Below are 16,326 nucleotides of genomic sequence, written 5' to 3'. Positions count from 1 at the left end.
GTTTTACTTCAATTTTGTTGTCTTACGGTGATTTTATTCCGATTCAGATCACGATTTTGTTAATCATTATACAGTTATGCCATTGATCATCAGATTCATCACAATCTCACCGTGAGCCTGTGATCGTACACAAAGAAATTAAAAATGGAAAAGAGTACTAATACATGGAATGCTATTTGTATTTATATTGGTAAGTTATGAATAAAAATCCTCTCTCATTTTGATTTAAAAAAAAAAAAAAATTAGACGCATAACATACGACAATTAATGAATTATAAAGTGAAAAATTAAGAGTGGGAAAATTTTTTTTTTTTTTTTTTTTGCAAATAGCTTTTATTTTTGTGGGAATTTTCACAAATAGCTTTATTTCAAAACTACACCATCATCACTTTATACTAGACTTGATAAATTTTTCTTAAAAAGAAAAAAAAAAAAAAAAAACTAATGAATCAAGTCAAATCGATTTGTGTTTGAACTTTTTTGAACCAATTAGGTACAAATCAAACCATGTAGGAGTCACAGATGTATCGGACTAAAACAGGAAAACATAATGCTGTTTTATCATCCTTGCATGGTCTTTTTTGGGCCAAATAAACTCAGTATATATGACCCATATGTTTTCAGGTTTTTATACCATTTTGATTTGTTTGTTTTTAGGTCTAGTATGGATCAAAACATATGACCCAAACAAATTTAGATTGGTTAATGTTGGGAGAATGAAAAAGAGGGAGGGGGAAAAATATTGATCGAAAGAATAGAAGATTAAGATAATAAATAGTATTTGTATTTTTTATCATGTAAACGGTGAAGAAAGATGAAAAAGTAAAAAATAATGAGTAAATTACGGAGTCCTTTAGCTAAATATTGCAAAATATGAAGTTTTTTGTTACTATTGGCACTGTTCAAAGTTATTTGGCAAAATGAGGAAAGAAATTGAATTCGGCAACAGCGTTGCTAAAATTATAACAAAAAGTATGAGAGAGAAATAAATCGTCAGGTGAGTGCTCAGAAGTGTGCCCGAAGTGTTATGCAAGGTGAGTCCTCAAAGGAAAATATGAATTGCGGCAACCAAGTTGCCCAAAATGGAGGGAAAAAAAAAAGAAAAAAAAAGAAGAGAGAATTGTGGCAACCAAGCCGAAAATGGGAGGAAAAAAAAAAAGAGATTTTTTTTTTCCTTTTTTCTCCCATTTTCGGCAACTTGGTTGCCACAATTCATATTTTCTCTCTCCTCTCTCCCTTGCAATTTCGTCAACTTGATTGCCACAATTGGTTTCCTTTGAGCACTCCACCTTTTGGACACACTTCTGGGCAGCAAGTTGGGCAACAGAATTTTGGTAATGAGATTACCGAAATTCAAATCCTGCCATCACCTGACAATTTATTTCTCTCTCATACTTTTTGTTGCAATTTCGGCAATACTGTTGCCGAAATTTAGTCTCTTTCCTCATTTTGCCAAATAACTTTGAACAGTGCCTATAACACCAAAAAACTTTATTTTTTGCAATATTTAGCCAAAAGACTCGTAAATTACTATTATACTTTTATTATTAAAAGTGAAATAATAGAAAGCGGCAAGATAAAAAATTTCTCATTTTTTTCATCACTTTTTTTTTTTTTTCACTGCAACCAAATTTTTTTTATAAAAAAAATCTTAATTTCCTATTCTTTTTTTTTTTTAGAATTCCTCCCCCTTTTCATAAGATTGATTTTATTAGTTCCACAAAAAGTAAGAAACTAACAAATTCCTCTTTTTGGTAAAAAAAAGGAAATGTCAAAAGAGTGATGAAGAAGGGGGAAATTTCTTAAATACTCTCAGAGGAGAAGTTATTGCATATTCTCGGAGCAATGTTTTTTCATCTCACATCAAAGGTGGTGCCACGTTCAGGTGAGGGTAATCACAGGACCGCTCTGACCTGGAAAAAAAAATTATATATAATAATTTAAAATTTTTATATTTGCCCACCCTTTAAAAAAGAGTTGTGACCACTCTAAAAAAATTTTAAGCCCAAAAAAATTAAATATTGGTCCATAATTTGGTGTTATAAAGTTGTGGTCTTTCAAACAAATTTATAGAACCAAAATATGAAAATTAAAGAAGACCCATGGTCTCTATCCTATTGTCCCAACCCAATCAAAAAAAAATTATAGAACTAAAATCTGAAAATAAAAATTAAATTGCTATAAACCAAATACCCAATCAAATTTTGAATAAAAAAATCGTAACCTAAAGGTGAAATAAGTTCAACCTCTCGGCAGTCCGCTCTAGCCCTTTTCATTACCAGACGGCAGAGCCACTGTCTCTGTCCCACTGTCCCAACCACCGCTGATCCCAGACCCACTGACCCATCCTTCATCGCTTCAACCTCAAGAATGGCCTAATTAAATCAACCCATCCAGTCGCATCCCCGGCCGGTCACCTGAAGAAATGCAGCCCATCACAGCTGTCGCCTCCTCCTCTTCCTTCTCCTCCTCCTCCTTCTTCTTCTTCTACATTTCCTCTTCATTTGTCCGCTCACTTCAACTTTATTGCCTAGTTTTATGTAATATTATTTTTAGTTTTGTCAACCTTCACGTTATCATCTTCTTCTTTTTTTAATTCAGCTTATGCCTTCTTCTTTTTTTCCTTTCTTTCTTTCATTATAAAATACAATTTAATCTTATTATATTTCAAAAAATTGATTGTTAATTTGTTTTTTGGGCTTAAAGATTGACATACTAATTGAAATTGAACTTATAATTTTAAGACTCTTAATAATTTATATGAGTCAATATTATACACACATATTTATAATAATAGTAACTTCATAATAGTACATCGAAATAGACTAGTACTAAAATATTTTGTTCTAATGGACAAGCCAAAACGGGAGCTTTGAGTATGCTTTGCGCAATTGGGGTAATGGACTAGCTGACTAGTGGTAGTAAAGTAAGTAAACAAATAATTATAAAAGAAAAAAAAATTAAACTATGCAATTGTAAGGCAGTGGGATGAGGTATTGTATATACTAGTTTAGACTTTACCTTGTGATAATGGGGTGTGTGCTAGACTGTTAGTGGTCAATAAAGAAAAATAATGAAACAACTAAACAACAAAAATTTATGTTGGGTAAAATTGTTAATAGAGTCATGCTATGGACATAATAATAATTAATATTTTTATTATATCAAGAAATAATATTTCAATTGAATTTATAGTTTATTGTTTATTTTTTTGCTAATATTATGGACAAATATTTGATACGAAAATCATGTACCCAAGATTCATCTCCTACCCAAAATATTATATATAAAAAAATTGTTATCAATATATAAAGTTCTCTTTTTATTAAATTGTTTAATTTAAGTTTCTAAAGGACCATCTTAGAAAAAAATTTTAGAGCCGCCACTGTCTCACATGAGGAGTGGGTCTTACACTGTACACATGAGTCCCATCCCTCATGCGAGAGGGGGAGCATTGCTCTAGGAAGATTGAATAAATTTTCTTCTCAGAAGGTCGGATTGAAATCATATGCAATACCTAAGGTAAATATTATACCTGATGCAATTGCTATGGATGGCTAAGATTTAAAGTTGTAAAAAACAAATCTAAACTCTACTATTAAATTAAAGAAAAATTAAAAAAGTAAGAATAGTAAAAAATTGTTGTAAGAAGGAGAGAGGTTAATTGCACCAGATCTCAATTCCTCCTAGATTACATAGAAATGATTCTTTCTTCTTTTATATTCGTGGTAAAACTTACTATAAATTTAATAAGTGAATTCCATATGAACATAAAAAGGAAAAAAAAAAAAACTATCATTTTTAATTCTCGGAATGTCATAAGGAGTTGCAAGGAGAATGGTATTAATGTGTGTTATAAATCCTCAAAAAAAAAAAAAAATGTGTTATAAACAAGTGATGGCCATTTTCCACTAAGGCTACGTTTGTTTCGACGGTAAATCAATTCCGGATGGAAAATCATTTCAAGGGAAAATATTTTCCCGTAAAGAAAATGTACTCAAGCTGTTTGGTTGCACCATGGAAAATAAGGCAGAAAACAAATTCCACTGTTTGGCTGTCTCGAAATTCGTTTTACTGTATTCATTTTCCCATGTTTGGTTTGTTCACACATTTTACGGAAAATATGAAATACATTTACAAATAAAAACCTGCATTGCCTAGATGAACCTGTAATAGCACAAAAATAATCATCCACTTCAACATTTGCAAAAAGCATCACAAAAATAATCATCGACTTCAACATCAATAAAGAGCATCCGAATATACCCATAATATTTATATCAAAACGCACATAATGTACTTTTACCATTACCATTACAAGTCCATGGTGTGCAAAATTAATACCTACACGTGGTATCTGAACAATACACATGTGCCCTACATGCTTAAAGTCACCATACATAACTTGGGCAATTGTATTGTCCCAATAATACAAAAGAGTTCACATCCTACAGGTTACAAATACATACATAGGCTGCTTACCGATAATACAATTGTCACATATATAATACAATGTTAGGATCATACTAGTACTACATCACACATAATCCCTAAAGCTACTACCATCACAATCAGCACTAAACAGACAAGTCAAAGTCGAGTGAACAAATAACTATTCATCCAAAGTTTCCTCAGCTTAGCATTCTTGGCCAGAAATCCCCTAGCTACCTTCTTATTTTCACACAAATGGTCAAAGGCAGTTGCGAGCATATCTTCACTATACCCATCCGCCGCCATAGCCATCACCTCAGAGTAAAGACTATTAAAATCAACAGGCCCCCGATTGATTTCTTTCAAGGCCACAGTAATTTCCTTAAGCTAATCAGACAAATCAGTCAAAGCACTATCATCAGAGGGAGGTGCACGACCTCTTTTGCAGGACTTCGAAAGTGTGGACCCAGTGGTGGATGATTCTACCACATTCTTCCCCTTATCCACCACACCCTCCTCCCCATTATCAGCCACCATCTCAGTGCTCTCTTCATTTTCATGCTCTGTGTCAATATCAACATATGACTTAGCAAAGCTTCCTATGGCCAAATCCTTACCTACTACAATGGCCAACTCATCATACATCTCTATCTTCTTGTTCAAAAAATCAGCATGCTTACGATGCGCCTATAAGGGAGAAAGGAACATACAATAACAATGCAATGATCACTTCACTCATAAATTCAATATTCAATTCAATATAGATGTCATTAGATGATTTATGTGAATGATAAACAAAAAAAAAACTGTTATTACCACAAGAGACATAATCCATGATTTATGGGATAAGAACAATAGAAAATACAATGCACAAATGCTAACACTAGATTTTACAATAGATCCTCACACATTGAGTTACATTTGAGAAGCAATGGAATCCTAAAAAGAATGACGCTATAATTTTTATATAAAGAGGGTACTAAGTCAGCCTTGTCTTGTTCTCAATTAATAGATTATAAAAGCCAAAAAAATATATTATCATCTATATTAAGAAAATATAGTTGAAAGTCATACCATAACTTCCTCTTGGTACGTCTTCGCATCGCACGTGATCATTTTTAAGCTATCATCCCAACCGAACCCACTCTTCTTTTGAAGAGTTTGAATGGTAGTCCACATTGTCCTCAAAGTACGCATCTGATTCTCAACATACGAGGGGTGGCACTCGACCCCAAACTGTTCAGTTATCGCCTTGGCAACAGTAGCGAAGGAACCGGGCTTAAAAGTGTTTGAGGGCTTGTTGCCCTTCGTGGCCTCTTCGGCAAGTACAGTTAGCATCATTGTGTGCATTGGCGGCAACCATCGGAATTGATTACTACCCACCTTTTCTTTCCCTTTCGACATTATTACATATGATAATTGTATAATGAGACTAGCATTTAAACAATCCAAGTAGAATTCACGAATTACTGTGCATATGAACAACAAATCAAACATACATACAACCACGATTATAGATGTGCACAACAGAACGAAACAACTACTGGAAATAACAATGTATTGTTGAAAATAATGATCCGTACACCACCAAAAGTTTACAGTAAATAGATTGAGCATATAGAAAACAAGAATATAGTACATATGACAATCATATAAATCTAAATAAAGTTCTACTCTCCACTCCTAGTATAATCAGACCACATAGCTTTGCATATCTCATCTTTCTTAGCATTTCACACTCTACTGTCTTCAACGAACTTCCGACGTGACTGTGTTTCTTGTTGGGAGCCACTACCCTCTACTTGGTTCATTGCAGCTTCCATAATATAGTTAGCAGGATCAACCCCCATAATGTGAATATGAATCACACAACATGCTAATACTACTTTCACTTGGGTTTCAAAAGACCAAAATGGTTATGCATCCAACACTCGAAAACGTTTCTTCAACACTCCAAACCCTCGCTCAATGGTAGTTCTCAAGGAAGAGTGTCGGAGGTTGAACAATTCTTGTTCATTCTCAGGAGGACGATCACTAAACTCTTTCAAGTGATATCGCACACTCTGATAGGGTGACAAAATTCCATTTTTATTACCATACCCAGCATCACCAAGATAATACTTACCTACATATGTTCAAAAATAAAACCAAATCACTACTATGCTTAGAAAAATTCACAAAATTTATTAAACTAATAAACTCAAAAGGTGAAGTAATCCTATAATACCTGAGGGAATTGAAAATCCCCTTGGCCTAGCAAATGCATCATTTAACACACGTGAATCATGTACACTGCCTTCCCATCCAGCCAATACATAAGTGAACTTCAAGTCAAAACTAATGGCAGCTAACACATTTTGTGTGATTCCACCTTTGCGACCACGAAACCTTCCTTGTATCTCAGGTGGCACAGATGCACGAACATGCGTACCATCTATCGCTCCAACACAATCCTATTTTTTGACAAACATAATGATTTAGAATTACATAAACCTTCACAATTTACACATATACACAAGTCGCAATATTTACCTTAAAATAGGGGTAGAACCTTCTGCTATCCCTTATCTCTGGGGGTGTATCTTCGCTAGGCAGTCTTATTAGAGCTTTATATAATTTCAGGACCCCCTAAGGACAACGTTGAAGTATCTATGGACGGTTCAGTCGATCTATGGAACCGACTACCAATTACACGAAACCTCACATTATGACCAATAATGTGTAAAAAAAGTAGCACTTGCTCCGTAACGGACATGTGCGTAGTAGGACGTATGTGCTCCCCCTCAATGAGGATGTAACATAAGTGGTGGAAAGTTATAGGCTTCATCCTAATTTGACTAACACAAAGTCTCTCACTTCCATGCAGAATACTATTTATGTAATGCTCTCTTTCGGCTGCATGATTAACATAAAGCGCCCTAGGTAGTCGTCTACGTCGCAATTTCCTTACCAACGCAACCCCCACAAGGAGGACAGATGCAACTGAGGCAAGAACTGCTGCTTTGGTTTTTTTCTTCATCTTAAACATCACAAACATTGCGGTCTAAGAGGTATGCAAACAAGCATGATATTAAGTACAAAGTATATAAAAACAGCCACAACAGTAAAACAACAGGGCACACCCTATCAACCAACACAACACCCATGATCTCTAACACAATCAGTATATACAGCCATGCTCAAAGTTTGTTAAACAATCCAAATTCAGATAAATGTTATAACAAGCCCAGTTCAAGATCAAGGAAAAAAACACAACTACTGTGGCAGGCTGTCCATAGTATTCACAAGGTGCCATATGCATTGATCAGCCAGCTCACAAATCACAGTCATAACGAGTACCAAAATTTATGCACATATATTTCTATATCACCATAGCCATCAACAAGGTACACAACATAATACCATCACAATCAATATTTTATTGTATACAAACCAGCCAACTCCCAAACATTTATGCACATTTTATAGTTTTTTTATTTTTTTTTATTTTTTGGACAAGTGAGATCAAAACCATTATGAGAAGCCATAAAATGTTTAATTCCCCTTTAAATAATAATCTACTATATTAACCATACCCCTATTTTAAGTGTCTAAACATTTTCTGTCTAAACAGTAGAATAACCATCAACAAAAACATCAAGAGCTTTAACACCAACAAATCACATTGCATTTCTATTTCTGTATAATTGTAAGAGCATCAAAATTTAATTTATGAAATCAATAATTAAATAAATAACTAGATAATTAAAAAAAGTAAATAAATAATTAAATATGTATTTAATTAAATAATTTAATATATATATATATATATATATATATATATATATATATATATATATATATATATATTGGTTCAACCCTGAGAGTAGCATTTGTAGAGGGTGGGTCGAAGGTTTGGATCGGGTTTTGTAGAGGGTGGGTCAGAGGTGTTTGGGTTGGAGGTAGGTGGATTGGGTTTTGTAGAATGGGTCGGAGGTGTGTGGGTCGGAGGTGGGTGGATCGGGCTTTGTGGAGTGGGTCAGAGGTGGGTGGATCAGGCTTTGTGAAGTGGATCGAAGGTGTGTGGGTCGGAGGTTTTGTAGAGTGGGTCGAAGGTGGGTGGATTAGGTTGTGTAGAGTGGGTCGGAGGTGTGTGGGTCGGAGGTGGGTGGATCGGGCTGTGTAGAATGAGTCGGAGGTGTGTGGGTGAGGTTTTGTCGAGTGGGCCGGAGGTGTGTGGGTCGTAGGTGTGGGGATCGGAGGTGTGTGAGCCGGAGGTGTGTGGGTGAGGTTTTGTCGAGTGGGTTGGAGGTGTGTGGGCCGTAGGTGTGGGGATTGGAGGTGTGTGGATCGGAGGTGTATGGGTCGTTTGGTGTGTGGATCGGCTGTTGTAGAGGCTCAGTCGAACTGTGAAAGGAAGAGAAACAGTGGAGGAAACTCACCGTGGGAGAGTGGCAGCGCTCGACGGACGGTGGGTGGAGCTCAGACTGGCGTGAGGGAGATGGTTGAGCTCGGACTGGCGTGAGGCAGAGAGTGGAGCTCGACTGGAGTGAGGAAGAATGCGAGAAGCCGAGAGTGCGTGAGAGGGGAAATGAGAGACTGAAACCAATTGAAGGTAAAATAGAAATGGAAAATGTTTTACGGGTGGGGAGGGAGTATTTTACGGTCAATGTTAGTGATTTTTCTGTTTGACCAAGATTTCAGTTGTTGCCAAACACACGCAAACGCGTAAAACATTTTCTGAAAGTTATTTTCTGTCGAACCAAACGCAACCTAAAGTTCAGAAGTGCGTGGTTTTAATAAATCACACTATCCTATCAAAAATAAATAAATAAATAAATCACACTAATAGCATTGGAAAGTAGTAGCTCAACCTCTCTATTCCTTGGGACGATTACACAGGAGGGACACACAGTTTCTATTATGCTTAACCAGTCAGTCCCTAACTAGAAAGATCCCCAAATCTCTCTCTGAAACCCCTTATTATTTGTACCTAGCTTCCACATTCACCTATTCTTAAATAACTCCACGAACGGAAAAAAATTTTAAGTAGTCTCGGAGTATAGTGAAATCGTGCTTACTCCTCTCACATTCATGGTAGACCCCATCATAAATTTAATGAACAGACTCCACCATGAATATGAGAGGAAAGAGCACCATTCTCCGTGCTCTGGGAGTTCCTAAGAATTACTCCCACAGACATGCCTTTGTTGTAGCCATCATTGTCCGGTTCAAAATTGTAACCACAGTTACTTTTACTTTCTCATCTTTCTATTCCAAACCAGTCCAAAATTAAATTTTTTTTTTTTTTTGTCAGAAGAATGATTGCTACCTTTAAAACTAGGAACCCATACCCATTTTCAAAATTGGGTATGTCAATACATTCCAAATTCACAATTCACACCAATTAAGATTTAAGCTTCTTTTTTCTCCCATTTTACTTTGTATCTCCTCCAGGTTGAGATTCCGAATGAGATTCATAACATTGTGATGTGTCACGTCACATTGTGCCTAATACAATCATGTATATAAGAGCATCAGCATTCATTTCTCATAATTCTATCCTATTTTACCATCAAAAAGCTACTTTATTATTTATACCATACCATTTTTCAACATACCCAACATCAAAACTTTTATTCTTCTACTCTACTCTTTAAAATAATATATCTACCCAATAAATTAATATATTTCATTCTCTCCCATCTCTCTCCTCTCTCTGATTCTTAACTCTCTTCCTCTGTCTCTCTTCCACTGAAACCATGAGCACCTCCACCTCCACTTGCTTCACTGCCCATCACCCACCACCGCCAAAACAAAACCCACAAATAACCAACAAAAACCGAGCAAAATCTCACACCGATCTCCAACAATAACCAACAAAATCTCACACCGCCAAAACAAAAACCCACAAATAACCAACAATAACCAACACCGATCTCCATGACGAACAAAAACCCAGCAAAAACACCGATCTCCACATCCCATAATCTCCATGCCCAACGGCGATCTCCACATCCCACACCCAACGCCGATCACCATGCCCATCGCCGATCACCACACCACACCAAACCCACTTCCACTGTCAACCCAATTGCCACAACTCCACCAATCTCCAAAGAAATCCAAGAAATCGTGGCCTACCCAGCGAAAAAACCCAGCCACCACCACGCAAAACCACCACGGCATCAGCTAGCCACCACTACCCAATCACAGTACCCACTACCATTCCAACCACCAAAACCCACGCCGACAACCACCAAGAAAAACCCACGCCGATCCGAACCCATGCAACCCACGGCAAACCCAAACAAAACTCACGGCAAACCCACAACCCAACGCCGATCTCCACACCACACCCAAATGCCGATCTCCGCGCCAAACCCCAAACGCCGATCTCCACGCCACCACACTGATCTGCAACGAGAGAGAGAAGAAATAATGAGTGGATGTGGCTTGCCATGGCTGGTGACAGTGGGTCAGGCCATGGTGTGGTGGCTGGGTTGAGTCTGAAGAGAGGAGAGCAGAATGAGAGAGAGAGAGAGAGAGAGAGAGAGAGAGAGAGAGAGAGAGAGAGAGAGAGAGAGAAGGAAGATAGAGAAATGAACGGAAAAATGAGGAAGAGAGGAGAGAGACAATTAAATACTAATTTTTAAAAATACAATTGAGCTACAGTAGCATCTTATTAATAAGATGCTACTGTAGCTCAATTGTAAATTTTTTTACAATTTTGATAGTTTACAATTTTCATTGCTGGGTGTTTTTGACTCTAATGGCAAAATATTCCTTTCATTTCCCATTTACCATTTTCAATGCTGATTCTCTAAAATAGGCAAATGTGAACAAATTGGTGATTGTTAAAGTTATACTAACGTGGGTCCATTTAATAAAAAAATTAAATAAATAAATAAAAAGACATAAAATTAATCTCACAATTTATTTTGATATTTTTTTTTTCTTTGTGAAGCTGGTCCCACGACTGAAAAGTTGCAAAAATATTACATGAAGTTGCAATAAAGTTGCAAAAAAAAGGACAAAATGCTGCAGTTAACGGCATCGTAAATAATTTTTAGATTAAAAAAAAGGTTTAAAAGCATATTTTTTAGATACCATTCACTTCTTCTTTTTTCATTAATTTATTTAGGGGAAAAAAACCTAAGATATACAATGCGTGGTTGACCAATCCAACCCAATCCATAGGTTTTTCTTGGGTGACAATTGAATTGTTCTTATAAAAAAAAAAAATCATTAATGTGCTCTTGTGTAAAGAACTTAATTAAGATTGTGTTTTTCTCAACCTATGATACCGGACCATATTTATATATATATATATATATATATATATATATATATATATATATATATAACCAAAATTGAGAGAAAATACAATTAGTGCTAAATTGTATTTCAATTGAGGTTTAATTTTGCACCACTTGTCCAATTTATTTATTTTTTATTTTTTTGGTGCCAAGTTAATTATTCATTGAAAAAAAACGTAGAGTCCAACATTAAATGAACCATATTAAAAAAAAAAAAAAACTAATTATACACCTAATTTAATCTTTCTTTTTGCATAAATACATATTATCTAAATCACCTTAAGATTGATCTTGGGATAATATGTGGCATTTTATGAACTATGTAATATGCTAGAAGCAACATGTGGCAACTGATTAGTTTCGTTTTAGTACCTTAAAAAATGATAAATTATTGACCAAATTGTAAGTATATACATGTTGATTAGGATCAAAACAACTCCTTGAAACTATATGATAGAATATTCAAAATAAGAAAAAATTAATGAAATTATCAGTGTTTAAGTTAAATATAAGCTACAATATAAAGGGATTTAAAATAAAAAATACAACCTAAAAATATTAAAATACTATAGCTAAACATATGATCTAGAATTTTTATTTTATTTTTTTTATTTTTATAGTAAAGGATGTTCAAATCTTAGTGTATGTAGAATTGTAGTCACACATAGTACAGTTACATGCTAGTTGATACAATTTTTATATATTTCATTAATGTTGCATTATATGTGACTAGTTTTACTTGTTGCCTCTCATTTCTCTTCACACATAGTATACTCAGTATATCTAATAATTTTCTCATCAACCCTATTTGATATCTCAAATTCTCACATGAAATCTTGGGCCTTAGGATGTTTGGGTTAAAGAGTTCTTTTATCGGTCACGACAAAATCTCATAATATTTTCACAATATATTAAAAGTGTCAACCTACCATAACTTTAAATAAACTAAAAATAAATAGAATCATTGCAATTTAAAATAAAGTTATTATGATAATTTACTGTACATGTACATAGACTTTCTCTTGAGCTGATTGAGCTAAAACACTAATGAAAAATTATGTAATTAATTAATTAGGCAAAAATACAAAACTGACCTTTTAATTTTCTTCAGATTTCATTTCAGTCCTCTAACTTTACTTTCGTTCATTTTAGTCCTCTAAGTTTTAGATTTATTCAATTAAGGCATTTCCGTTAACTTTTGTTAAAATTTTTTGAAAAAAAAAATCTAGAAAATATTTTTCAATCATTAATTGAATTTTTTTAATTTAAAAAATTTGAAGAAAAATTTATAAAATTGAAAAATTAACCATAAGATAAAACAAAAGTTGATGGAAAAGCCTTAATTGAATAAACTTGAAAGTTAGAGAACTAAAATGAACAAAAACAAAATTAGAGGATTGAAATGAAATTTGAAAAAAATTAGAAGGTCATTTTTACATTTTACCAAATTAATTATTACTAAAATATATGAACTAATTAATTGATACAAAATTAATTCAATTTTATAATCCCGAAGGCTTTGTAACTCATGAGAAACTATTTGACGTTTTTAATAAAGGTATACAAAATTCAAACTCCCCTCTCTCATCCTCAAGTCTCAATTATCAAATTATCAACCAAAAAAGAAAAATAAATTTCATAATCATATCTCCCTTTCACTTAAATCATAACAAACAGATGCCAATTGTGATAAATTAACTAACACATTTTAATTAAAAGATTATTTTTTTTGGAAAGGAAAACATAATTAAAGCAGACTAATCGTTGATTTAGTTTCGAAGGGACCAAATTAAACTGAGTAAAAACAAACAGAGTAACTAATTTTGTCAGAGAAAGTAAAGGCACTCTATAATATGCTGATCTTGAGCAATGAGTAAGTCTGTCACTTCAGCCGCCAAGCCCACCCGTCTTCCTCTCTCTCTTTCCAAGTTCCCAGTTACCACTTCCAGACACTATCAATCAATCCCAATCTCCCTCACGCGCTAATCTCAGCGCGTACCTATCCTTAGCTCTCTCTCAAAACCAGAACACGCGTTTGTGACTCCTCCACCTTCCCCATCTCATGCAAAACGAAGAGAAGAGAAACAGTACATATCATCAGTACACTACAAAATCAAATAGAGAATCTCCTTCCTCTCTCAACACATCACAACCGTAAACGTGTCACTCCCACACCCGTCCGATCTCGAACCCAAAGCCAAAACCGTCACTGCCACCACTACTACAAAAGTAAAAGAAAAACAGAAACAAAGCAACAGAGACTGAGACTGAGAGAGAGAGAGAGAGTAGAAGATGAAGGAAGCAGCAATGGGAAATGCAGTGGAGGAAGGAGAAACTAGTGCGACCCATCAGGGAAAGACTATGAAGAGATCAAATGGTGGTAGTAGTGTGGGGAGAACAGAAAGCGAGAAGGAGAAGACGAAGATGAGAGAGAGGAACAGAAGGGCTATCACCACCAAAATCTTTCAGGGCTTGAGGAAACACGGCTGTTACTGCCTTTCTCCTCGCGCCGACATCAACGAGCTTCTTCGCCACCTCGCCAGTGAGGCTGGCTGGGTCGTCCTTCCTGACGGAACCACTTTCCGCTCTTCCACCTCCTCCTCTTCCAATGTATGGTAGCAGCTACAAAGTTTCTCTCTTTTTTTAAGTATTACTTTCTCACCAACCAAACTGAAGCTAATTTAGTACTGACCGTACTGTGTTTGTTTTGTTTGGTTTAAGGGTTTGAGTTGCTGTGCAATGTGTGGGACAGGGATAACGAGCAACAATACGACGCCGTGCAGCTCCGTTGTGATGGGGGGTGGTGGTGGTGGTGGAGGAGAGTACTGTGCTTCAACCACTGCGTCGCCTATAGGAGACTCTATGTCTATGTCTATGTCTGTGTCTATGGTGAACAACAACATTAACAGGATTGGATTTGGTGGGTCCACGAGTAGTTCGCTGCCTGAAGGTGAGAATAGTCCACTAGAGCTCTACATCTACGATAATGGGCTTCCCGGTGGGCTCCACCACCACCCCTCCTCCGCTTCTGGTGGTTGTGTTGGTGGGCCGTTGGTAATGGGACCCCAATATCCTCAGCAGCAGCAGCAAATTCAGTTGTACGTGCAAGAAGCCATGGCGTCCAACCAGAACACGCCGGTGGGTTCACCACTGCGTCGAGCTTGATTAGATATTAAAAAGTTGGAAACTTTTTCTTGATTGTGTGGTACTAGGAGGCTGAAAGTGGAAAAAATTAAAATAGTAATGGAAAAGAATAGAAGAATAGGAAAAAAACAGGTATGGATGTGGGTTTTTCTTAATTTTTTTGCTTAATTGATGAAGAAGAAGCCCAGTTTGTTATTAGTAATAGTTTTTGAATTAATATTACTATATCACTTTCTCTTTGGCTTAGGGTTGTGGCTCATATTAATGGTGGAAAAAAATAGTTATTAGAAACATTATTTATAAGTGTTAACAATTGATCGTATCTTATAAAAATGTTTCATTTTTCTTTTTTGGGGTTAGCCCTAATCTTTCTTCTTTTTCTTTTATTTTTGTTGAGGAAATACTAATCATATTAAATGTTAACCTAATATCAAAAAAATTATAAAAGAGAGATATATATCATATCGGACTCAAGAAAGTCATAGTTCTTATTTACTTGCCTTTCATTAAAAAAGAAAAAAAGAAAGGATCATCGTAAAATGGTTATAGAGATGCAAGATTGATTGAAAGAGAATATAAGATGTCCAAATTAATGACTAAGTGAAAGAGAATAGGATCATTGATAATGTGTTTGTAACTGTGTGTGTGTATATATATGTATATTTTTTTTTTTTTTGCTTACCATTGGTGCCTTGATTGTAGTGAAAATTTTAAAACAAAGTGGTTATATATGTTTTTAATAAATATTGTAATAGTAAGACAGGGATTACACATCTGGAAGTTAGGTGTTATGAACCTTTAGAACTCATGGAGGAAAAAAGATCAGGAGTCAAGACAGATGATATTAAGCAAAGTAATTTCTCATTAGTATAATATTAAAGAGATAATTAATATTTATTTGATAAGTAATATATATATAAAACTAGTTCCAAAATCTATGAGATTAGTTATAAATCCTCACATGTAATTTTTTCTCACCGTTATTTTCTTCATTGTCATGTCCTTTCTTATTATATCTATTAAAGTTATTTTTATCTACCTCTATTTTTTATTTCTTCAACTTAAATCAATTCACTTGATTTCAATGATCTAGTAATTGCTCTTCTTTAAGCATAACTAAACAATCTCAAACAATTTTCTTTTTACCAATAGGATCTATCCAATCTTTATTTTTTTTTTACCAATAAGACAACTCCTATCTTTTAAGTAAATTTCTCATTCCAAATCTTTTCTTTATATAGAAAATTTTATTTAACAAATTTAAAAAGTATATTTTGTAACCTAATTGGATCATCAAAAACTTCCATAAAATTTATATATGTTAAACAGTATAAAATATTGAAATATCTGTTTGGACAAGTATAAAATATTGAGATATCTGTTTGAACAAGTATAAAATATTAAATATTTATTTAGATAATTATTGGTTTATATTTTACTACCAATATAAGAT

At 34.7% G+C, this 16,326-nt stretch overlaps 2 protein-coding genes across 2 annotated transcripts; one reads left to right on the top strand and one right to left on the bottom strand.

Annotated features, from left to right (window-relative positions):
• Window positions 1–4,590: 4,590 nt before the first annotated feature.
• Window positions 4,591–5,835, bottom strand: LOC142635486 (uncharacterized). Its single transcript, XM_075809632.1, has 3 exons — window positions 5,506–5,835; window positions 4,918–5,118; window positions 4,591–4,818 (listed from the first exon to the last, which is right to left on the bottom strand). Exons 1-3 carry the CDS (start codon window positions 5,833–5,835, stop codon window positions 4,591–4,593), a joined length of 759 nt encoding a protein of 252 aa, XP_075665747.1.
• An 8,150-nt stretch (window positions 5,836–13,985) lies between these two features.
• Window positions 13,986–14,924, top strand: LOC142633676 (uncharacterized). The gene is made up of 2 exons (XM_075807914.1): window positions 13,986–14,339; window positions 14,451–14,924. The coding sequence occupies exons 1-2, from the start codon at window positions 14,022–14,024 to the stop codon at window positions 14,892–14,894; spliced, it is 762 nt and encodes a 253-aa protein (XP_075664029.1). The 5' UTR covers window positions 13,986–14,021; the 3' UTR covers window positions 14,895–14,924.
• Window positions 14,925–16,326: the final 1,402 nt, after the last annotated feature.

Source organism: Castanea sativa, chromosome 5, assembly GCF_040712315.1.
Source record: "Castanea sativa cultivar Marrone di Chiusa Pesio chromosome 5, ASM4071231v1".
NCBI classification, from domain to species: domain Eukaryota; kingdom Viridiplantae; phylum Streptophyta; class Magnoliopsida; order Fagales; family Fagaceae; genus Castanea; species Castanea sativa.
Note: the sequence above shows the minus strand (reverse complement) of the source record. Positions and strands in the feature narration are given on the sequence as shown.